General features: G+C 47.6%; 1 protein-coding gene across 1 annotated transcript; it reads left to right on the top strand.

The window, feature by feature from the left end:
• The first annotated feature begins 970 nt into the window (after positions 1-970).
• TTC34 (tetratricopeptide repeat domain 34) lies at positions 971-15,312 on the top strand. Its single transcript, XM_048326000.1, has 7 exons — positions 971-2,580; positions 2,636-2,861; positions 4,448-4,640; positions 6,043-6,209; positions 6,652-6,919; positions 7,429-7,681; positions 12,516-15,312. The coding sequence occupies exons 1-7, from the start codon at positions 1,004-1,006 to the stop codon at positions 13,051-13,053; spliced, it is 3,222 nt and encodes a 1,073-aa protein (XP_048181957.1). The 5' UTR covers positions 971-1,003; the 3' UTR covers positions 13,054-15,312.
• The last annotated feature ends 9,751 nt before the right edge of the window (positions 15,313-25,063 follow it).

Below are 25,063 nucleotides of genomic sequence, written 5' to 3'. Positions count from 1 at the left end.
GTTTGCGGTCTCCAGGCAACACAGCGCCCGCTCCTGCCCTTCCTCCTTTCCTCCTTCCTTCCCTTCCCCGCTCCATCCCCCCGTCCAGTCCCCCCCAGCCCCGCCGCAGCCCCGGGCTCGTCCCCTCTCAGGTATCCGCGCTCCCCTCTCACCGGCAGGGCCGGGCCCAGGTGTGCGGGATGAGGGGCAGGAGCCTCGTCCTTCCCGCTGGGTGGAAAAGAGCGGATTTTCTCCTCCTTCCTCCAGGCCAAGGGAAAAGGTAAGGGGCGGGCGAGGCATCAAGGTGTGGCTCTGTCTCCTCCGTGTCCCCCACCAGCGGCGACATTGGTGATTAAAGATTTATCAAATGCATGTCTGAGCCTCGTTCCATGGGCAGGGAACGCTGACCGGGGGGGTGGGTGCTTTCCTACCTGCCTGGGGACTGAGAACCTCTGTGATGTTTCCCCTCACGGCTTTACTCCCCAAGAAACCTGGCAGTGACCAAACCTTGGCTTTTCACAGCACCTGGGCTTGCTGACATCTGGCATCTCTAAAGCTCCCCCCCCAAGCAGAAAAATTTGTGTTCCAGAGCCACTCATTGCTGATTTTCTGTCAAACCTGTGCTCTGCAGCCCTTCATGGCTGATCTTCTGTTAAACCCTGCTCCACAGTCCCTCATTGTCGATTTTCTCTCAAACCTGTACTCCAAAGCCCCTCACTGCTGATTTTCTGTTACACTCAGCTCTGCAGCCCCTCGCTGATGGTTTTCTGCTAAATCCCTGCTCCACAGCCCTTCATTGATGATTTTCTGTTGAAACTCTTCTCCACAGCCCCTCACTGACTATTTTATATTATACCTGTACTCCACAGCCCCTCATGGCTGATTTTCTCTCAAACCTGTGCTCCACAGCCCCTCAGTGCCAATTTTCTGCTGAAACTCTTCTCCACAGCCACTCATTTCTGTTTTACAGCCCCCAGCCACGTTCTACCCGTGATGCCGCTTGGTGAAGGCCCAAGCACAGAAAATGTCCCCCGAGGACCTCGCCGCCCTGCTCTGTGGGGAAGGGGACGAGCACCTCTCCCAGCAGGAATTTCCAGTAGCCACCGCTTTTTATCTGGCTGCCTTCAGCTGCTGTGCCCCCACAGCAGTACAGAGAGTGAAATCCTTGGGCCACGGGCTCTGGGAGCGAGTGGTGGCCACCCTGGAGGCCTGGTGCAGAGGCAAGGGTCAGATCCCCAAGATCCAGAGCAGGAACTTGGCCGTGGTGTCCCTCAGTGTGGGAATAGCTGCGATTTTCCTCTCCACCCTGATTCCCGAGAACGTGGTGGCCTCGATGTACAAGCTGGAGGCCCTGCTCCGGCGAGGGTGCTCGGAGGAGGTGGTGAGCAAATGCAATCTCCTGCTCGAGGCTAACCCGAGGGATTCCATGGAGCTGCTGCTGCTGAGGGCGCTGGCCCGGGTGCTCTCGGGGACACAGGCTGGGAAGGGAGTCGTGGATTACGTCCAGGCCTTTGTGCTGCATCAAACTGAGGCGGTGGCCTGCGTGTGCAGCAGGCAAAGGGAGCACCTGCCCCAGGTCGTCCAGGCCTTCTCTGATCACCTCTCCACGTGCCAGGAGGAAAGCCCAGGCTGCAGGTCCTTGCAGCAGTGGCTGGGTGACTGCTACAGCTTCCTGGCTGCGGTGGCACCGGGGCACACCTGGGTGTGCAGGGCGCGGGCAGCCCACCTCCTAAAAACAGGCAAATTTCGGGAGTGTGTGACTGTTTGCACCCAGGCCCTCGAGGGCTTCTCAGCTGAGAATCTCGGAGGTGAGGACGTTCTGGCTCTGCTCCTGGAACGAGCTGCTGGGTATTTCTTCCTGGGCGGATGGACACAGGAAATGATGCAGGATTTAGCAGCAGCCTTTGCAGCAGACCCTGCCCGGGCAATGAAATGCTTTGAAGAGCTTTTCTCACCCCATGATGCTGAGAAGATTGAGGAGCAGGCCAGAGCTGCCCTGGAGGGGAGGTTTGCAGCGTACAGGGAGGCTGTGCGTGCTCGGGCTGAGCTCAGGGGCAATCGTGGCACTGAGCTGCTCCCTCCTGTCATCCAGACAATCCAGCTGCTCCTGCACATCTGCCCAGGGTCCAGCCGGGAGCTCAGTGTCCGGCTGGCAGACTGTCACCTCCTGCAGGGACACCCCGGGGCCGCCCTGGACATCTGTGAGCAGCTGCTGGCAGCAGAGCAGAACACTTACCACAACACCCTGCTGGCACTGCGAGGCTTCTGCTCGCTCCATGCCCAGGACCACCATGGAGCCTTGCAGGACTTCCAGAGGGTCATTGAGCACGATTCCCCACATCCCAACAGCTGCATCAAAGCCCTGTGTGGGCGTGGGCTGATCCGGATTTCTGATGGCAGCAATTACTTGACAGCCCTGGATTATATCACAGCCTGCCAGTTAAAGCTGGAAGAAACCATCTTCACCATCAAGTCCTATGTGCCATGGAACCAGAGGGGATTGCTGCTGAAGGTCCTCCAGGAGGAAGGACAGATGATGCTCCAGAGGAAGAGGTACCCAGGAGGCAGCTCAGTTTCCTTTCAAAGAAAGCAAACAGGGCTGTGCACATTCCTAACCTTGAAGGTGCTTTTTTTGTTGGCTTTTTTTCCCCTCCAGAGATGCCCCTGGGGTTTTCCAGCTGGCTTCTCTCTTGGTGGAGCTGGACAGCTCTGACGAGGCATCCCGGATCCTGTGTGCTGATGCTCTGTACCAGATGGGCCGTGGGGAAGAAGCCCACAGGCTGCTGGCACTGGCCCTCTCCAGAAACCCCCAGAGAGCTCCTGTGCTGGCCAGGCTGGCCCTGCTGCAGCTGAAGAGAGGCTTTGTGTACGATGGCAACCAGGTAAGGAGCACCTGGAAAGCCTCATCCTCGGGGTCATTCCCTCCTGCTTGTCCCAGACTGCAGTGAAATTACAGATTAACCCTCGTCCTTTGGGTGCATTTCCCCTTTATAACTAAACTTTGCTGTTCAGAGCTCCCTGAATAGCAACAGGGAGAGCTGTGACACAGGGAAACTTGGAGCCCACGTGCAGAACCTCCAGCAGAATTTTGAAGGTGTAAATACAGGGCTGACATTGCCATAAAATCACAGGGATTTGTGTCCAAAAGGCCACACAAGGACTCCCAGCTAAATCCAGCTCATTCCTCATGTCCTATTTAATGGCATTTTTCAGCACTTTAACCAGGCAGAGCATCCTGGTCCTGGGGACAACATTATGGGATTGGGAATGTTCCCTTGGAGAAAAAAAGGCACAAGTGCCACTTCTCTGATTATCCTAATGAAGCACTGGAGAGGAAAGACACAAACCCAGGAGCTCCAATATGAGTCTGCAGTTTTCTTTCTCCAATGCTGATAAACTGTGCTTGAAACCCTGAATCCTACCCAGGATCACAATGCTGAATTCCCAGGCTCTGCCATCAGAGGGAACTATTGTATTTTTTTTTTAATGCCACGTAAATTCTGCCAACCCATAAAGAGAAAGGTTTTACTGTCAGCACTTCGCTACTCTCTGTGAAAAATAGAAGTTTGCTGTAATTTGCTGCCTTTGGGAAGGCTCTTAATGAAGGGTGTGGCTTTATTAGAGTGCTGCCCTTGGAAGCTGGATTTCCATCTGCAGCTTCTGCTGCAAGTTCCACTTGGAACATCTAAAAATTTCTCTTCAAAATGTTTTTATCCCGCCTGCCTCTCAGATGCCAATCACTTTTATCTATTAATAAAATAGAGAAAGTAATGAGTTCGGGAGATGTGTCTGGTATGTCAGGATAAAATTGTTCTTGTCCAGGCTTCTCTGGCTCATATTTGAATATCCAGTACCTGTAAAAAACATCTTTTCATGCATTTTCATTGGAAATGCAGTAAAAAAGATGCTTGTTGAGGCAAAGATACCAAAGGTCAGGCAGGATTTTTTTCCAGGAGCACAGTAATTTGTGGGTTTGAATCCATGCTTTTCCCAGATTCCTAATAACAATATTAAATATACATAAATTAATATATTCCTAATAACAATACTAAAAATAAGGCACAGCACTTCCCTGACTTTCCATTAATTTACTGGTTTTGATTTTTCAGTCAAAAGGGCCACTGGAATCCTTGTGTTCCACACATTCTCTTTTTTGGGCAATCATCCTGTATTTACACAAACACTCCACTGCCAATGTGGAGCAGATGCCGCCCTAACCAAGCAGTGCCAGGTATTTGCCCAGAATTATTTCCACAGCTGCAGTGGTGGTGAGGAAAGATAAGAATTCCCATTTTCTCCGACCTGCATTCACAGCAGGGAAGATAAATCAGGAGATTTGTGGTCCTTGGCTGGCTGAAGCCCCGGGGAGAGGTGGGGAAGCTGGGAAAGGGCACAATGGTCTCACACACAACCTCACATTTCCTCATGCAACTCTTTCTCTGCTGCCTTTTCCTCTCCCACCCTTAAGCTGCTGAAGAGAGTGATCAGAACTGGAGACTCCTCCTGCCTCCTGCCAATCCTGGACATTTTCCAGGATGAGGACCGAAAGCTGCTGCAGAGCCACTGCCGCTGGCGAGCCCTGGCCATCCTGAAGGGCAAACAGGAGGGTGCTGCCATCAAAGAGGCCATTGCCCACCTCTCCTTTGCCATCCTTGCTGCAGGTAGGACACCAGGATGCCAGTGGGATTTGCTCCTAAGGGAAATCACGTGGATGGGACAGGATGTCCAGCCAGATCTCCTCTGTCACCTCAAACAGCAGATTCATCTAGGCCACGAAGTGGTGTAATTAAACAATAACTAAATTAATTGTTAATTCCTTGAAATGGGTTCAGCTCAGTTCTACAGGGACATCAGCCCCTTTTCCTCATGCAGCTTGTGTAGCTCCAGTGCAAAGGAGTGAATGCAGCCCCTCCCACATTTCACCATCCCAGCTTTCCCTAAGGAGAGAGACCAGGCTGACATGGAAATGCTTCTGGCGTGTTCCAAGTAAAACCATGTTTGTATGGAAATCTGCCTTTCACTCTGAGCAAATGTTATGACAGCAGCACTGAGAAGAAGAGAGACTGGCTCGTGGAAGTGGAATAAAAACCCTGGTAATTGCTTGGAGATGGTTCCATTTCACAGCCCGTGCATTCCAGCTTATCAGCTCCCCACCTGCTAGAACAGATGCTTGTTAAGAAATAGATATTGTCTTTAGAGGAGCCAACTGGTAGAGCTCCAGAGTGATAATAACCTTTGGTACAGAAGTTTTGGAGCAAGTCAGGAGGGTGAAAAGCCTCATTCCTGCAGAGCAATTGCTTGGAGCCTGTCTGCTGGCTGATCCCTGCAGGCAGCTGCATTCGCTGACCTCCCAATGAAAACATATTTCTTGTGGCACTGATGATTTATCATCCAATATTGGATGCCACAGTTATTGATTGCAACCCTGGGCATGTTAAGATCCTTATCGAAATTGCCTTGGAAGGAAGGGATATGTGGATGGCAGGGAGAGAAATGCTCTGCAGGCAAGGAGTGGAGGGAGCAGGATTTTCACTGACAACTCTATGTGTTTATTTGGGCAGCACTTGCATGAAAGCAGAGGAAAAAAAGCAGCTCAGTATCACAACTCCCAGTGCATATTAATTCTGGCAGGGAATTAGCCAGTCCCATCTGGATAACTCATTTATCCAAAACAATGTGTTCCTTCCCTGCCCGTGGCAGGGGGTTGTGGACTCTTTAAGGTCCCTTCCAACCCAAACTATTCCGTGATTCTGACTCCACTTTATTAAAACAGCCAAGTGGCTACATGCCTCCACCCTCACATAGTCACAGATCTCCCTCTTAGAGCTTTCTCCTCTCATTTGTGCTGCTCCCACTCCAACCTGACACGGATTCTTTTTTCCTTTCAACTCTCGACTGATAACGTGTGGTAGGAATTCCACTTGCAACCAAAATAAAGGAAACTTCCACTCCAGCAAACTCTCATTGTGCTTCATCCTGAGGTATCCTCAGGCCAAGTGGAGTTTTTCCATAGCTTCCTGTGGGTATCCTTGCAGTAACCATGGCTGCATCCCTGTACTCCAGGTGGCTATGCCGAGGATTGCCTTCTCACCAGGGCCCGATGCTATGGGCGCCTTGGGCAGATGAAAACTGCCATTTTTGACTTCAATGCTGTCCTGAAGGAAGACCCCAGGAATGTGCAAGCTCTGAACGGCCGAGGGTTCGTTCACCTCGCTCTGAGGCAGCAGAAGGTACCGTCCTTGTGGGGCTTCGCTGATTTTTCTGAGGGTATTGAACAATATGAATGTAAGTATTACAGGATTTGTTATGGAATCACTGGACTCAGGAGTTTCTCCCAGAATTTGGGCAGTGAAAGGCTCTGGGTTTGGCTGGGTGTATGAACAGCCCACCTGACGTTACTGATTTCTTTCCCAAGGCTAGAGAGAGGAAGACTAAACCTTAGTTATGATTTTCAGTGATGACCCAAGGAGTTTCAAACACTTTGCAAACACTCATTCAAACCTGCCTTTATGATCTCATGTCATCTTTGCAAATGGAAAAGAAGCAGCACAAGGGACAGGGAAGAGAAAAGTGTTTCCATGGTTCAGCAGAGAACAGAAAGCAGCTGAAAGAACAAATGATCAATACTTAATTATTGCTTCCATTTCTTTCCTTGGTGTTATTTTTCCACAGGAGGCAGTGCAAGATCTGATCTCAGCACTGAAGGTGGAGGCAGGGGCAGTGATCCCAGCAATCCTGTCCTTGAAGCCTGAAGCCCAAGGGTTGGTCACTGGGTGGCTCCTCCAGCACGCCAGGGCCGCTCTCACCAAGCTCGTGGCCACCAAAGACCTCCCAGGAGAAGAAACCCTCGGGGACCTTCTCACGATGGCAAAAGCACTGACCAAAATCTGCAAGGCTGCACAACATCACATCTTCTACGCCGATGTTTTGATGGCAAATGGTGAGTTCCTGTCCCTCAGCACAGCTGGGCAGGCCTGGTGGATGAGGCCTCATTTTCTTGGTGAAATGAAACTGAAGATTTCAATTCAGTGACATTAAACGCTTCCATCCTTCTTGCTCTTTTGTGCAACATTTAGGATTTCTCATATGTTCACATTTTTATCACATGGAAGGCTTTGAGGCTGGTTTTCTTAACTAAAACTGTCTGACACAACAATGTCACTGTCCACATGTCAATGGATAGAAGTGAATGTTAAATAGTGAGTGCACTGCTGGATAATGCTGGATAATGCTGGATGGTGCTGGAGAATGCTGGATGGTGCTGGATAATGCTGGATGGTGCTGGATGGTGCTTCTCAAGAGAAGTTTGAAACCATTTTGGGACAGGGTATAATGTAATTAACACCTTCAGACGTGGACTGGCTGCCTGAACCCTGCCTCACTGAGTTTTCTCGGTGCCTTTCTCCCCATGGGATGGGTTATGGAGCTTGTGCTGGTGTTTCCCAACAGGAAGGCACCAAGAGGCCCTCAAGCACCTGCAGGAAGCCTTTGGCCACTGTCCTGCTGAGGACTTTGCCAGGGCTCGCCTGGCTGTGCTGCAGCTGCAGAACAGGAACGTGGCAGAGGCAGCAGCCCAGCTCAGCACCCTGGCCAGGAGAGATGAAAAGGACTTGGCCTTTCTCCTGAACTTTGTAGACACCAAGCAACAGCAGCATCTCGCTCAGGTACGACACTTTTTTTTGATCACACATCCGTGGATTCAGTAGGGAAAGAATTGGGAAGCAAAACGGGGCTTGCAGGGATTTCTCCCTGCCTTGAGAAGTGTGTGGGCAGAGGTTTATCAGATGGACAGGGCATAAATTGCCTTTTCCTCCAGCTGGGTCAAGGAGTTGGAGCCAAACTTCTTCCATTGCAGTGACCTTGATCAGTCTCTAAGAATCCATCACTGCCACACCTGAGCACTTGGAATTCCTTGTTGGTTTCCCTGGCATGAGACCTGGTGATGCCCACACTGAAATTCAGGGGACGTGAGGGGCAGGATGCAGGAATTTAACGAGATCATTGCTAATTGTTGAACTCTGAGGGATACATGGAGCTCATGGATGGATCCTGGTGAAGGGGGATCCATGTTTTGTTCATTTTCTTGGTGAAATGAAACTGAAGATTTCAATTCAGTGACATTAAATGCTTCCATCCTTCTTGCTCTTTTGTGCAACATTTAGGATTTCTAATATGTTCTTTCTAATATGTTCACATTTTCATAAAATGAAAGGCTTTGAGGCCAGGCTTTTTTAGCTAAAACTGGCACAACAATGTCACATTGCTCTAGTCCCCCCCCCCCCCCCCCGAGTATTTATTATTCAGCATTTTTTCAAGTTTCTCCCCCAAAGTACACCCAGAAAGTATCTCCAATAATAAGGCAGGACAAGGTCAGATTGATGGCAAAGAGTTTTAACACTCAGTCAAGCATCTGCAATTCTGATTACCCAGAAGCTCTGTGTTCTGAGAATCAGTTTGCTTCCTTTTATTCAATTTGTTGCTGGTGTGCACCCTGGTGAGAAGCTATATTGTTATGCTCTCTCCCAGGTTATAAAACAAACAACATGCTGATATCCTTAATGCAGCAAGAGGAGCCCTTGGAATGTATTTTAACAGAACAGCAGGAGGATATAAGTAAACAAGTATTAATTTACCAGTCCCCAGACATGCCCCATTACAGAGAAAAGAGCCCCTCTCTTCTAAATAATGTAAAAAGTTCAGTCTTAGGGGGAACAGTTGGAAGATTTCAGAGGCAATTTGCAATCTTCCACTTTAGAAAGCTGATAAAGGAACAATTGAGACTGTGACTAGGGAGGCCCTAAGGAGGTGTCTGAAAATGAAGACACATTTTCCAGCTGAATTTCCCCTGCTGCCACATCCCTCCTTCTGTGGGGAAGCCTCACAGCCCAGTCCATCCGTGCTGCTTCCTGAGGCGACACAGGAGGGATGTTCTTTGCTGTCAATAAGAAAAGAAAAATGAGAAGAAAAAACAAAGCAACTTTTGTATGGCTCTCACTGCGCCCATGTGTGAGAACTCACTGGTGCCACAGGTGAGTGAAGCCTTTAAAATGGGAGAGGAACTTATTTCTGTCTCTTTTTGGCAGCTGTGTCTGAAATAAAACCCCTCACTGTGGCTTATTTATCATGAGAGGTTATTTATCTGCTTATTTATCTGCTTGAGACAAGAGGTGTGACCAGGCTGATTTCAAAACTGGAGCCCAATACCAGTGCTGGAAGTTCAAAAAGAAAACATTACTCTCTTTCATCTTGTGCTTTTGTTCAGCTAGTAAATGTTTGAACTCGAGCACCTGGGGGTTTTTAGATGTGTTTTGTGACCAGGGGATGAGTGTGTGCTCTCTGGGGTGGGGAAGGAATTGTTTCATCCACCTGCCCCGTGTCTCAAAGGAATTCCCAGCAGCACTTCCTTTTTTCCTGCAAGGTTATTCCAGTTTGTGAAAGGAAGATCTTGGTAAAAGCAAAGTTTAAAAAGCTTAGAGACAGAATTAGTGCTAAAATTCCCAATGATGCCCAAATTTTGCCATGGTTCCTACCCTGGAAGAGGGAGTTTACTCTGTTACCTTCATTTCCCAGGTAGGAAAAGGAGAGTTCAGAGTTTACACCCAGTCTCAGCACCCCAGCACAAAAGCATTTCTGCCACGTTGGTTTCTGAGTATTTGGAATTACAGGCATTTAAAAAACGTGTCATCGTTATCCTGGAGCCAGGTCTGAAGAGCTAAAAATAGTTCTGCATAAGCTGAATAGGAAAGGGTGGAGGAAGGAGAGAGCTCCTTGATGTACTCTATTTATTTTTTTCATGGAAAACAAAGCAATAAAATTCTCCCGTTATTTATAGTCAAAGGGGTCCCACGCTGAGAAATTTGTAAACAACTGGGAGAGCCCCATGGGAATAGGAATCTGAAAGATTTATTAAGCTGCAAAAGGTCAGAGGAAGGGAGTTTGCTTGCTGCTAGTGCAGCTTCAACCCTTGGGTTTCCTAAGTCAGGGGGTAAATGCACGACTGATTCCCAACCCCTCACACAGATCCTCAGGGCTGCAGCTTCTGTGGATGTCCAGATTCCTACAAAAAGGCTCTCCAAACCTGCATGGTCTGTGCCAGAACTAGGTGAAGTTGCCATTCCACATGCCCTTCACAGCATGTGCAGGTGGAGAAGGAAAGGCTTGCTCCAAACTCTTCTGAAAACATCCAACCCTCTCCCAAAGCTCAGAGTTCATCAGTCCATCTGCTGGGATTTACTGCTCAGGGCCTAACCCTTGGCCATAATTCCATGTCCAGTCAGCTCCTTACTCTTTTTTTTCTAAGGAATCGAACCTTGGTCACATCATAAGGCTGGTCCCCAGGGACTGGAACCAAAAACGCCACAAAAATGTGTGTATTTATCTCTCAGTGAGGTGAATAGATGGAAGAAAGAGACACAGAGACCTAATCCAGGGATCCAGGGATCCACTCATGGACCTTTCCAGATGGTACCAGAATTATTTCAGTCTGGAAACCAAAATCAAACCTTTAGTGACAAGCTGGACTCGAGTTCCCCTGGAAAGGACCCCACAGATTTTCCTGCCCTTCCAGGTCACCTGCAATGAGGCTGATGACAAAAATGCTTCTCCAAGGCCACGTGCAGGGAGCAGCTGAACTCAGCTGTGCCATGTCCTTCCAAACCTTCTTTCCATAAGCCAGATTTTCATCTTTATCTTTGTTAGGAGATAATGTCCAAGCTGTTGATTAATCCTTTCCTGTTGCACACCAAAAAATGTCCCAGCTCGGGTCCCTGAAGTCAGGCAGAGCCAGAAGAGAATCCAGAATCCAGCTGCCCAACCTTTCTCCATCAGCAAGGATGAAAGGGAATCCTTTATTTTCAGGTGGGATTTTTCCTCCAAGTGTGGCAGGGGATGCAGAATCTCATGCCTTGATTTGGGGACTCTCAGGGAAATGTGAAAGAGTCAAAGCAGTGGCTCAGTGAATAGATGCAATATTGCCTGTGGTGCAATAGCCCCAAATGCCCCAGGTCAGAGCACTGAAACCTCCAGCATCAGATTCATCATTCAGCACAACCACATCAATTGTGTTTTCTTCTGCCTCTGAGACAACAAATGCACCTTAAAGGCTGAAAATGACAATTTAACTACACAAACACAAGGAATTTTGAGGAACTGCGCTGAGTTCCTCGGAACAACGTGATCCAGAACTTTGGAATTTCTAGGGGGAAAAAAAACCACCTTCTCTTGCCAGGATGCTCCTCACACAGCTGCAATTCCACCTTGAACCCTGTTAAGTTCCTGCCACTGAGGGGACACTTGCATTGAGTGGTTGCCTTAAAAACATTTCAAAGGACAAAGTAATTGTGCTGCTCTTTAAATGCACACAAGACATCTGAGATGGGTTTGGACAGGCTGCCTGAAAATTTATGGCCAGAATTGTTAAAGCCAGGGGTTGGCACTATTTGGGGAGAGGTCCTATTGCTCTTTGTGAGAGACTTCTTAATAAATACGACTATGTCAAGCAAAATAGCAAAAAATATATATATTATAGGCATTATAACGAAATAACTGGGGCAGAATTCCTCATAAACCATGAGGAGAGGCTAAATTATTTCGTGCCACTGCTCTCAGATGAGGTGCCAGGACTTGCCCTGCAGTATTGATCCCTTTCCTGCAGAACCTGTTTTCCTCAGTTCTGGCAGAGAGTAATCAATCCTAAACACAGGCAGCCAAAATAAAAGGGGCACACAAAGAGACTGGAGGACCTGACCTGGCAACCAAGTGTGGCTGGGCTACCTGGATTTCTGCATCCAATTCAGGAGTTACCCTGTGAAAAGAGGAGGATGGAAACATTTATCCTTTGCTTGAAGCCTCAGCTTGTTTGGCTCAGCCTTTTGTACGCCCTCAGCTGCTGATGGCAGCCTTGTTTATAACCTGAATATTCGCTCTGCTGCCGCACGTTAAAAGCTGTATTCATTACCAATAAAGGGAAATAATGAGAAATCCATCTGAAGCAAATAGTTCTAATGGAGTTTTCTTTATTGACCTCCACGAACCTAAAAATTATGTGGTTCTTCCTGCCTTCTCTATTTTCTTGTTGTTGTTTTTCCCTTCAGATGAGGGCAGAGAGTTCAAATTGCACTCGAGATTAACAATTAGCAAAGCCACCAGTTGGCCTTTTTTTCCCTACAGCTTGGGTAAGCTCCAGCAGAGACAAAAAACTTCATTTTTTAGCACTGGCATTTGTGGGGCAGTACCTGAGGAGGTTGGTCCAGACAGCTTTTTGCTCATCATTCCTAAGGAATGTAAATGAATTCAGAAGAAATTCTGGCAGATAAAAAAAAAGGAGAGGAGTTTAGAAGCTCCTGAGATAACAACGAGTACCCAGCGATCCAGGAGTTTTATATCTTATCTATATGCAAAAATACACCAACTGTGAGTTCTCCAGCTAGATGGAATTTCAACATTTGACAAAGTAACTAAGTTTTCTTAGTGTCTGTGTCTATGGCCAGTCCAGACCAGATACTCTCCTATTTTTTCCCCTTTATTAACTAACACAGATTAACTCTGTCCCCACAGGCAGCAGCCCAGGAAGGGAAGGTGCTGATGAGAGGCCATCACTATGAGGAGGCTCTGGGCTATCTCAGCCTGGCAGTGCTGGCCAGCAGAGACAGTCCCAGGTACCTGCGCTGCAGAGCCGCCTGCCTGATGCACCTGAAAAAATATGAGAGAGCTCTGAAAGACATGGAAAAAGTGATCCAGGGGCACGGCTGTAACAGCCCAAAAACACAGGCTGGAGACCACTGCTGCCAGGGCTTCCTGCTGCTGGCCCTGGCTGAGGAGGAGGCAGCAGTGCAGCACTACACGGAGGCCCTGCAGCTGGACGAGCCCCTGGCCCTGGGCACCATCACAAACTGTCCTGGCAGGCAAACTTTAACCAAAACATTTCACAAAGTAGCACAAAATAACTTTGAAAAGCAGCGTTATGAAGAGGCCTGGAAAATCACAGACTATGGGCTCAAAATTGATAAAAGCACTGAGCTCCAGAAGCTGAGAGCAAGACTCAAAAGAGAGGCATCGAGCTGTAGCATACATTGATTTCTCTGTTTGGGGATTTTCTGCTGTCTGATTGCTTTCTGGTTTGTTTGGGAGGCTGCAAGAATGCGGGAAAGATGAGAAAGATAAGAAAGATGAGAAGCTCATGATAAATATGCAACAGACATGACACCGAACGTGGGACAGCAGAATTGAGAGTAGAAAGTTTCAGGCAGAGAAACAAAACAAGAGAGCAATGGGGAAAAAAAGCAAATTGCAGCATTCAGGACTCCTTAAAATTATTGTGGATTCTGTAAACTCCCCATTGTGAAAAAAGTCTCTTTTTCTGGCTAAACTGAATGAATTCTAACACAGGGGTTCCAGTCCTCCTGAAGGAAAACATTCAAATCACCTGCAGCTCGTGAATAAGAATCGTGTGTTCCCTTGCTAGTATTTGATGAGCTCTAACATGTACAGTTCAATAAATTGGCCTTATTTTTATGGGCCAGTCAAAAGGATCAGTCAAAAGTAACTCCAGTAAGGCGTTTGTGAAGGACCATTTGTGTTACACCCCTCTCCTGCGCCGCTCCAGGAGGGAAGGATCTGCCCTTGTGGGAATGCAGTGGATTTGCCACAGTCAGCACCAATATCGGGGATGGGGCACCACAAATGCCAAATAACCTCTTTTACTGCCCCAGGGAACAGTGAAATAACAGATAAGGTGAAGGGTGAGACTCAACAGAGATCAAACATCCACTCCAGGGACTCCTGCCCTGATATCCAAGGCGTACAGGCAGCTCCACTCCGGGCTTCACCTTGGATTCTCAGATCCCGTGTGTCCATTTAGCCACGGCAGATAACAGGGATCATCTCTCCTTGGGGTGTCTGCCAGAGCTGCTGAATTCCATCCCTCACACTCCTGGGTGTTCAAACCCCAGAGCCAGCCCTGGAGCTCATCCAGAAGTGGCGATGCACAAGCAGGAGGTTGGAGGCAGCATCCAAGATGGGATTGTTCCCAGTGCTGCAGCATTCCTTCCTCCTCACCCCTGCTGGACAGCACGCACTCAGCCCCTGGCATGGTCAGGGGGGCTGTTTCTGCTGTCATGGCTCTGTTTTCCTGCTTTCAGGTGGACTTGGGGGCACCCCAGAGGCAGGGCTGGTCCATCCCTGGGGATTCACCTGTGAGATGGGAGCCCTCAGCTCAGTCCAGGTGGGGCCCAGGGCAGCAGCTCCTCTCTTTGTTCTGGCTGCTCCAAGGGAGTTGTCCCCATGGAGTGTGATAATATAACCAGGGAGAAAAACAGAAACTACTGCTGAAAACAGAGATGAAAGCAGTGCTGAGGACTGCTCTGCTGCTTTGATTAGGATGAAAGGGAAGAGGGAGCATTTTCTTTTTTGTTGTATTGTTGTCTCAAAGGCAACATTCCAGGGTGGAACTTCATTCAGCAGCCATGGGATCAACCCCCAGCGCTGACACCACCTGGAACCTTCCACCTTTTCCTCTTCTCTGCATGCTCCTTTCTTCTGCCCTAATAGCACAGGTAAGACTGGGCTTCTTGCCCTTCAAATTTGATTTTAATCCTAGTGACGCTGATGAGGATTTTTCCCCATAATGAGCATCAAGATATTGTGGGATAGCTTCTTCCCAAGCATGAAATTATATCCCTAAAAACCTGTTGGCTCCATTTGCAAGCCTAATGAAATAATTTTGCTCGTTTTTTCCTTCAAATGGTAACTAACAGACAGGAACTTCTCTGTGTCTCAAGAAATTTTTGAGAAGTGGTTGTTTAGGGCTTTGGAATTTTTTTTTAAGTCTCTCCATTATGTAAAAACTTTTTTCAGACATGGAAAGCACTGGGAATATAATCCAGTTGTCCTGTCTCCCAGGGTAATATTCCCTTCGTTAGTCTGGAAGTTTGGGGGATTTTGGCCTGTTCTTTTGTTAAGCAACGTATTATTCTGATATAATGCATTTATTGCTCCCAAAGAAATATTTCTTTAACAATAAGGACCACAGGCATCCCTGCAAGATTGCCAGAGAGTTATCCTGAGGAAAAATTCCTTTTCAGGTGCCTGCCTGTTCCTCATGGCCTTGAGGAATGGCTGCTTCTCCCAGCAGCTCCTGACTCCTCTCATCAGCATTTTTATTGGTTTCTTTTATTTTCCTTGTCCTCTGTGCCCACTGAAGTCCTTTGCCTGTGCCTAAGCTTCTGATTGGTTCTTTATTTCTCTGTTGTGTTCTTACTCTTCCAAACAATTTCTAGGAGAGGGCTTGGAGCAACGTGGGATAGTGGGAGGTGTCCCTGCCCATGGCAGGGGTGGAACTGGATGGGCTTTAAGGTCCCTCCCAACCCAAACCAGCCCATGATTCTATGATTAGAGACAAGCCATTTTCTAAAAGAAAGAAATAAATAAAAATTTGGTTCTAGTTCTGGCTTGAAGAATCTGCCTGGTAAACCTGCAGTGGTCATTTCTGTACATTTCTGTAACCTTAAGCTGCAGTTCGTGGGGACTGTGGAGCTGTTTCCCACTGCTTTGAAACCCTTCCCTCACTCTGTTCGAGCAGCTGAAACCCTTCCCCCAACCCTGTTCAACCACAGGGTTGAATGCTCAGAAAAGGAACTTTATTGCTCCTTGTACAATGTGCTTTAGGACATACCCTCAAGGAATTCTGCTGTAAATGTCACACAACTGTGAAAAATTCAAATATATTTATATTAATCAAGACTAATGTAATCAAGAAGAAAATACAACCTAATAAAAGGTTGTAGGTTTCGGGGGTTCTGGTGGTCCAGTCGGGACGGCCGGACGTAGACGGTGACGGATGGAGACGAGAGATCTCTATAGGCAGGTCTTGGGACACAGCCGGTTTATTGTAAAGGGCGTGGGTATTGGGGCACTGCTCAGAGCTGCCAGACTCAGCTCTGAGCAGGCCCAAGAGAGCAAGAGAGTGAACGGGTGAGAGAGAGAGAGAGAGAGTAGGAGCAAGAGTAGAAGTGGAAGAGAGGAATGAATAGAAGAGAGAATGAATAGAAGAGAGAATGAGAAGTGAGAATGAGAATGAGAATGAGAATTCCTGAAGTCCTGGTTACAATACAATAAATCATCTTCTGCACTGAATATTCTAATTGTCACTAACCAATCTAATACAAGATACAAATCCTATAGCATTTACATACAGCCTATAAGAGTTCTTATATTACCATAGAGTGTTACATCTTAACTTCTAAAAACTACTCTTTGGACCCCTTCTGCTGAGCTAGTAGGGTCTGCTCTGACCCTTGGACCTGTTTGCAAGCAGAGGGTATTGTTCCATCAAGAGGGGATTACTTCAGTGGCCATACCATTGTTTTCTAGTTGTTCAGTAACTAAGACCTGGTATTTCAAAAGTGGCTTTCATTTCGATGTTGCCTGTAGTTTTCATATTCCCAAAATCTTTTGTCAGGCAATCATATTTCCAAGGCTTTCCTGTTTCATCTTCCCCAACATCTTCCCCTTTCCGATGAACAATTAAGATATTAGACATAGTCCTACTCGTCATTTTTTGCACACACTGAAGTATACAAGGTACTGCTACTAAAACTATAATTATTACTACTAGAATAATCAAGCCTATTTTACAGAGTTCCCTTAGCCAAGGTGCAAAGCTCCAACCATCAAACAAACTGTCTAGCCAAGACGAGTTATCTGTTGTAATTTGGTTAGCTAGGTCCCTTAGGTTTTGTAACTGTTTGTGAATGGAAACAGAATGATCGGATAAGTTCATACAGCATAATCCTTCAAAATCTTCACAGCCATGCCCATGTGCTAATAAAAGATAATCAATGGCAGCTCTATTTTGTAAAGTGGCATGTCTGACTGCCTCTTCATCAGTTAACAAATCACTGATCATAGTAGAGGTGAACATTTACCTCCTTGCTGAGCCAACATCCCAACTTGTTTAACTGTTTTAGTGCAATTGAGGAACTTAACTGAGGAAGAAAAATGCTCGCAACAATTGATTTTTCAGAGTTCCAAGGATGAAAGTCACTATCACAGTCGCTCTCATACTGATGTCCCCAGGAAGATCTAATTTTTCTGTTTTTCTTTTTGATTACTTCTTTGACACTGGGAGCAATAATTGTAAGTTGTCCCAGAGCACAAGGGCCACCATCTATTTTTGAAGGTATACCTTGCCAGGCTCTGTCTCCACAGATGAGCCAAATTCCTCTAGGGAATCGAATAGGAAGTTTGTTAAAACGATCTGCATGAGGTTCGTCATATATAAGAAGCTTAGCTTGGTTGCACCAAGAAATTACATTGCTATAAGCTGGGTGATATGGGGTAACATTTAAATGAGGACCGTTTTCTCCTAGAAAGTGAAAGAAATAGCAGGTATCCATAGTTAACGAGCCTAGGATTTCTAGCTCTTGAAGGTCAGATTTATCAATTTTAGAATTATCAATATAAGTTTGGTGTTTATGGCTGGTAGTTGGAGAAATGTGATCATCGTATGGCCAGTACTTATCAAGAGTAACATTATCAAAACCTTCTGGTAAAGGTATTCCAACTAAACAGGTTGAAAAAGGTTTGTCAGGGCTTGTGTCAGATAGACAGATGGTATCGGAGCCTGCAGATTTGGCTAAAGCAACCCAGACATTTGTCTTTGGTTGATTTACAGGTAAAGCTTCGCTACAAAAACAAAAACAAAAGGTTAAAAGCAACATGCATCTACACAAATAATGCTAAAACTCCATTCTTTTCTCAAGCTGTTTCTGGCAGACAATCTTCTCTCAGTGGTTCTGCCGAGTTCACATTTCAGTGCCGGCTTCTCGGCTTCTACTCGCGGGGTCACTGCCTGAAGTGGAACAGACAGTGGGCTTTGATGCGTGGTACAGCTTCACGTTCTTTGCTGGAATCCACTTGGTTCCTTCACCTGTGGAGAGACATGCAAATCCCTTTCCCCACATTATAAGATCATAAGGTCTTTCTATTTTTCCTGATGCTAAATTCTTAATTAAAACTGGAGGGTGCTCTTTCAGTTTTGCTTTTTTGTTGTTTAGGAAATGTCTATAGATGGGGGGTTCAGGCTCTTCTGCAGAGCTGTTCAAGAAATTAAAAACATACAAGGCTTTATTCAACCTTCTTTGAGGTGTAGCCTGGGCTTCTCCCCTTTTCTGTTGATTTAAAATGCGTTTTAAAGTTTGATGTGTTCCTTTTAGGGTACTTTTTGGCAGTTGTTTAAGATACGGTGAGCAAATGCCACTGTATCTTACAGCACTTTTTAGTTCTTTAATTTGGAGAGTGGAGATGGGAGCCCACATTTTAGGACTGTCAGGCTGTTGGCTAGCTATCACAGGCTTAGTTAATAGACTAAGACTTTCATCTTTATAGATTTGGGGTCTTATTTCATGGCAATCTGTTAATTTAGAATAATCTGAGCACTTTGGAGGATTTTTTGATTCAGAAGGTAGCGCTGACAAACTTTCAGAACTCGTTTTCTCTTTCTGGGTTGCAAGATCCCCGCTGCTTGCCGGCGGGACTCTGGGGCTTATTGCAAACAAATCTGGCTGCTTTTCAGAGTTTACTTGTGTTAGATTTAAAGCATCAGCTCCGGCAGAGGGGCTCTCCGTCTCCCCTGCCACTGGAGCTGCATTATTGCTCTCGGTTCCCCCCTTGCTCGCGTCTTCTGAGGCGAGGCCGCGAGCGCGGGGGGCGGGGCGGCGCGCGTCAGCCGGACCGCGGGTATCGGAGCCACGGGGTCCGGCGGAGGGGCGGGGGCCGTGCTCCGCTGCGGGCTCGCGACGGCAAGGGGCGGACTAGCAGCCGGAGCTGGGCTCGGCGGGGTGACTGCTGCGGGCGGCGCCACCGCAGCAAACAGCTCTACCAGCGCTCTGCAAGCTGGGAGCAGCTGCGCGGCTGCCATATCCCGGTAGGAGATATTATTAAAGAGCTTAACTCCAACTGTGTCCCAAAAGTCTCTTGTAAAGACGGCTGAACGGTCAGCATTTGGGAAATTAAGTCGGGTCCATTCTAAAAGATTTTTTAGCTCGTGTTTAGGCAACTGACTTGGACCAGAGCTTATAAGTAAATGCTTAAGTTGCTTATAGAGATCTCTGTCATGGGCAGAGTGGGTTTGTCCCATTTTTTAGACCAGTATGATACTCACTTAGGTGATGTCGCAGGAGCAGCGTCCTTACTCAGATGTCTGTCGTGGGGGGCTGGCCAGGCACTCCACTCAGCACTCAGGACGCCGCTTTTCGGTCCTTTCCCAGAGCTCCGGTTTCAGGCGTCGCTTGGCAACGGCTTTCCGTGCTCAGGACCTCACGGGTGGGTCCGCACTGAGCTCCAGTGCGGGCGGTGCTCAGCACTACTCGCCTGTGCTCGGGGCGTGCGGCAGATTTCCCTCCGCAGAGCTCCGGTCAGTACTGCTTAGCAGCGTGTCCGTGCTCGAGGGGTGATACAGCAGACCTCCTCAAAGAGCTCCAGGGGGCCGCTGCGCAGCAGTGGCGGCCCGTGCTCGAGGACTGCCAGGCAATTCCCTCCAAGAGCTCCAGGTAAACCCCGTGCTCGAAGGCTGCCTCAGCAGAATTACAGAGCTCCAGCTATTACGATGCGCAGCATCGGTATGCCGTGCTCACGACAAGTTCTAGGTGGCTATAACTGGTCTTTTAGTTACCGTCCATGGAGAAAAGTCCTACAGATGGAGAAAGCTGAACCGGGCGTTCAATCACGTTGTGCGCCAGGCTGCAGGTGCTGGGTGTGGGCTCGGCAATCACGGTGGGCGCCAGACTGTAGGTTAAGGGGGTTCTGGTGGTCCAGTCGGGACGGCCGGACGTAGACGGTGACGGATGGAGACGAGAGATCTCTATAGGCAGGTCTTGGGACACAGCCGGTTTATTGTAAAGGGCGTGGGTATTGGGGCACTGCTCAGAGCTGCCAGACTCAGCTCTGAGCAGGCCCAAGAGAGCAAGAGAGTGAACGGGTGAGAGAGAGAGAGAGAGAGTAGGAGCAAGAGTAGAAGTGGAAGAGAGGAATGAATAGAAGAGAGAATGAATAGAAGAGAGAATGAGAAGTGAGAATGAGAATGAGAATGAGAATTCCTGAAGTCCTGGTTACAATACAATAAATCATCTTCTGCACTGAATATTCTAATTGTCACTAACCAATCTAATACAAGATACAAATCCTATAGCATTTACATACAGCCTATAAGAGTTCTTATATTACCATAGAGTGTTACATCTTAACTTCTAAAAACTACTCTTTGGACCCCTTCTGCTGAGCTAGTAGGGTCTGCTCTGACCCTTGGACCTGTTTGCAAGCAGAGGGTATTGTTCCATCAAGAGGGGATTACTTCAGTGGCCATACCATTGTTTTCTAGTTGTTCAGTAACTAAGACCTGGTATTTCAAAAGTGGCTTTCATTTCGATGTTGCCTGTAGTTTTCATATTCCCAAAATCTTTTGTCAGGCAATCATATTTCCAAGGCTTTCCTGTTTCATCTTCCCCAACAAAAGGTGAAACTGGATACCTGTTTGTAATCCAGCTTGAAGCTGCAGTCATTAATTAATTACAGCTTAAACATCTGTCATTTATCCAGCTCTGAGCTCCATACAGACACTTCCAACCATTTCTTTGCTCTGCATGAATTTTGCTCCTTTAAAGCATTCTGCAACCTCAATAACAGCGTTGCACATCATCACCAGGTAATGAACAGTGAAAGTAAACTGTGAAATCGTGGTTGAGAATGTTCCTGCACAAACAGTGCCCTGCCAGGCTCGCCCCTCTGAAGCACTCCACATTCCTTCTAAGCATGTGAAAGGAAAATCAGATGTGAGAATATTTGCATCACAATTAGAGTTAGACAAGGGAGGTTTCCTGACCTCGTGCTCTGCAGTCCAGCAGGCAAAGAACAGCTTAGAAATGATGGCAAAGTGCTTGGAATTAAATATTCCACTGGAAGCTTTTCCTCAGAGTTCAGACAGAGTTAGCTTTGAGCTTTTGTGATCTCAGAAGGTTTAATTTCCTTTAAAACCCCATCACTCCCATTAATTTTTCCTATTTCACTTCACTGCGTGCTTCCAGGTACTAAGGGAGTCCAAACACTTGAACCAACTTCTGCAGCTGCTTTGGAAGCTGACACATCTCCAGGGAATTCATCTTCCTGCCTTTCAGCCCAAGTCATTGTGCTTCCCAGCCTTAGAGCGTGGTGGAAGTGTGGCTCTGGACCAGAGCCATGCAAACCCAGGAACTTAATGAGCTTCCCGTGTGCCCAAGTGAGGACAGTCCCCTTGGCTGGCAGGGGCAGATGTTTCACTCTAATGACAGCTAATCTAAAAGCCATTTCTTTTACCACCATGCCCCTGCAGAAGATTAACTGTGTTATCATGGTGCTGCTGCTGCATCCAGCAGTTTCCAATTTGCCAGGGCTCCGAGGAGTCACTGTCAGCAGGAATTTAATGTGTTACATGAAATTATCACTGCCTTTGGAGCCTGCCTTTGGAGCCTTGGCTGCTTCAGTTGGATGTCAGCCACACTGGTCTGTGCTGGGATCTGCTGGTTCACTCAACCATTACTCAGTGGCACCTTAAGAAAAGCAGTTCATTATTCAGGAATGACTTTTCCATATCCATTTGTTCTGCCAATGCTGCAGAGACTGCACCTGCCCACAGGTGAGTACAGGCAGCCCTGAGCACAGGAGCAGTGGTTTCTTGGCTCCCAGAAGTGCCTGGAGGGCAGAAAATAAACACAACTGATATTGCTGGTTGTAGCTCTCAGCAGCTGGGGGTGTTTGAGGGTGGGTGGGGAACAAATTTCCACCCCAAATGGAAGGCTGGAGAACATGAGCCAGTCCCAAAGATGTCAGCAGAGAGTAGAAACCACTCATGATCACAGTGATGGTGGTTGTAGTTTCTCATTAATGAACCAGCAATTGAGAAAGTGAGAAAACAGCTTCTGTTCTGACCCTCCCTGATGTCACAGCCTGGTGCCACTGACCCTTCTGCATCCCACACCTCAATACAGGTGTGGAACCTACACCTCTAAGACATGTACAACCAGGTAATTTTCAATCAATTCACTTCCTAAGTCTATCTTGGGCATGGGATGCATGGCCAAGACCTCCTGGAGACCCTGGCAAGCCTCCCTTGTGCCCCTGAGAGCCACTGGGGACTTGTTCTGAGCCAGAGCAGCTGTGGCTTTAGGTGTGTCACCACCCAACCTGATCATTGCTGTGTTTGTATGTTCCCTACACAATCCCAAAAAGTCAGGAGTGGCAGAGAATGAACGAGAATAAGAATTTCCCCCTGGACTGTAAAGGAAATTAAGAGCAGTATCTGATAATCAGTTTGCATGTCTCATTCCTGAACTGCACCAGTAAATGAGAGAATTTAGCTGTAAAGCCACAGGAGGGTTGTAGGAGGGAGCAGGAAACACAGGAGGATGTTAATGATTCAATTCCACCCTGGTTTGCATTTTGTTATGCCCCTCAGTTGTGCTTTCATCTCCAGGTGGGTGCTGCACACACCAAAAACACTTCCTGGGCATCACCCAGAGTGAGGGACCTGGAATCCCCACGGAGCACCAGCCTCAGATCCAGATCAGTAGTGGATGAAATGGAAAACTGACAGGGATTAGCATTTCCCCACTTGAAATGACCATCTCAGAGAGCTTCTTGATTGCTTAGAAACCCCAGATGTGCCATTATAAGACATTCCGGCGCTGGTAATGTGCTCAGTCTGTTCTGGAAGTGACATTCAAATCTGAAATTCTTGGGAACACCTCTGAGTGCCTGTCACGGTGTAGGGTTTGTGCTCTCACTGTAGACTTCAACAAAGGGAACAATTACACCTTGCCATGTGCTCAGTTTTGCAGCCTTGCCAATAGGATTTTTGCAATGTTGTTTCTTTTCTTCTCGTGCATCATTTGGCCATTCTTGATCTGCTTCCTGAAGTAAGCAGGTAATTAGCCATCTACATAAATTGCCCTGTGTCCACACCATTAATGTGCTTGGATGTTTTAATTGATTGCATTCTCAACTGGTTTGGACGCCTTAAATGCCAGCTAATGCAATCCAATTAAGTCTCCTAATAAACCTGCCTGATGAACTGCAGTATAATCACACATCAAGCAGAGATGTAGAGGAAAATGCCACGGAACTGACAGTTCAGAAGAGACTGTGTCATTTGGAAAGATCCAAATCACTTCTCAGCAGGGAAACTGGGAACATTGGCTCTAACTGGTGCTGGATTTGGACCCCAAGACCTGATTCAACACAACTTTTAAGCACACACTTAAATCAATTCCTATCCACAAAACCTTTTACACAGAATCATGGAACAGCCCAGGTTGGAAGGGACATCCAAAGGTCATGAGAGCCAACCTCCCATGGCAAAGGGATCCTAGATAAGATTATCCAGCACCCTGCCCAGCCTGGGAAATCTTGTAAGCTTCCAGTGATGGGGACCTTATCACATCCCTGGGGAGGCTCCTCCTGTGATTGATTATTCTCACTGGAAGAAAAAAAAAATCTTTTATCAAGATTAAACTTTTCCCACTCCAACATCCTTTTGCCCCTTGTCTCCCACATGAAAAGTATCAGCTCAAGAATTATCTCGAGCGAGCACAAATGCAAAGGGGATTTCAGGTGATATGGGGGGCTCTTAAAAATATTATTCAAACAAAATTAGCTGAGGCAGCAGGAAGTGAAATAAACTCCTACGGGGACAGGATGTGAACTTCCAGTAGTGCCCCACAAGCAAATTACTTGAAGGTGGTGCAGTGTCTTTGTGTCAGCTCTGGAGGTCTTTTCCTAAGCCCAAACAGAGATTAGGGATTTAGTGGAGCAATCTGTATGAAATTCTCCGCTCTGTTCTGCCAGATGCCAGACAAGACCTAATAGCTCCTCTGGCATCAGTGTCTATTAATCTAATCTTGACTTTGATTCTCTGTGTGACTGCCTTTCATCTGTAAAATGGGGATAATTCTCTCTTTCAGATGCTTGTCAGTACCTCTTAGTTCCGGGTACGCGGCGCTTTGAAGATGACATTATTTGTGCATTTTCTATTATTGTAAAAGAGCTGCACGTTGTCCCCAGCCCCTGTCCCCAGCCAGTGCTGCTGCTGCTGGAGGTCACCCCCTGCTCTGTGCCCGACACCCACCTGGGTATTGGCACAGCTGCCCCTGGCACAGACCCTCAGCGGGGACGAGGAAACCTCCCGGGCATCCCTCGGGATCCAGCCCCAGTGCAGGCTCTGTGTTTGCCTGGCTGACAAAGGCAAGGGCTGACAAATAATAAAGACATTCAGATCCCTGGTGCAGGCCTGACCCTGCCTGACTGAGCCCCAGAGACTTTGCTGCACAAGGAACCACCCAGAGATGGCCATTCCAAAGGGAACCACAGGCAACCGACTGTCTCTAATGGGAAATTCCAACCACAGAGCTGCACCTGGGATCCAAACCCTCCTCTGAGGGCACTCAGGTACCTCTCTGCACCCCCAGACCAGCTCCCATTCCTAATCCTACATTCAAGGAGTGATGGCCACAAACTAAAACACAACAAGTTCCACCTTAGCCTGAGGAAGAACTTCTTTCCATGGAGGGTGGCAGAGCACTGGAACAGCTGCCCAGGGAGGGTGTGGAGTCTCCCTCTCTGGAGACATTCCAAACCCACCTGGATGTGTCCCTGTGTCACCGGCTCCAGCTGACCCTGCCTTGGCAGGGGGTTGGACTAGGTGATCTCCAGAGGGCCCTTCTAACCCAAACCATCCTGGGATTCTGGGATTTGAGGCCACTTCAGCAGCTGTTACATGAAAAACTGACCCAACTCTCGGCCTCCTCCTGTCCTGCAGCTCCTGCTCCTGCCACAAGCACCCCCCACGCTCCAGTTGTCCATTCAGGGTGCATGTTCAGCCCTCAGGCTGAGGGATGCCAGGCTCCTGATTTCCCCCACAGCATCCTAATTGCCAGTGGGAAAGCAAGAAAAGGGTAAGGGCTGGGTGAAAATGGGAAGTTTGCTGAAAGTTAAGCATATTTATAAGGATTTTGATAATCTAGAAATTCACAGTCTTGCTGAAACTGAGTGTAATAATTTA

This window comes from Corvus hawaiiensis, chromosome 22, assembly GCF_020740725.1.
Source record: "Corvus hawaiiensis isolate bCorHaw1 chromosome 22, bCorHaw1.pri.cur, whole genome shotgun sequence".
Lineage (NCBI taxonomy): Eukaryota > Metazoa > Chordata > Aves > Passeriformes > Corvidae > Corvus > Corvus hawaiiensis.
Note: the sequence above shows the minus strand (reverse complement) of the source record. Positions and strands in the feature narration are given on the sequence as shown.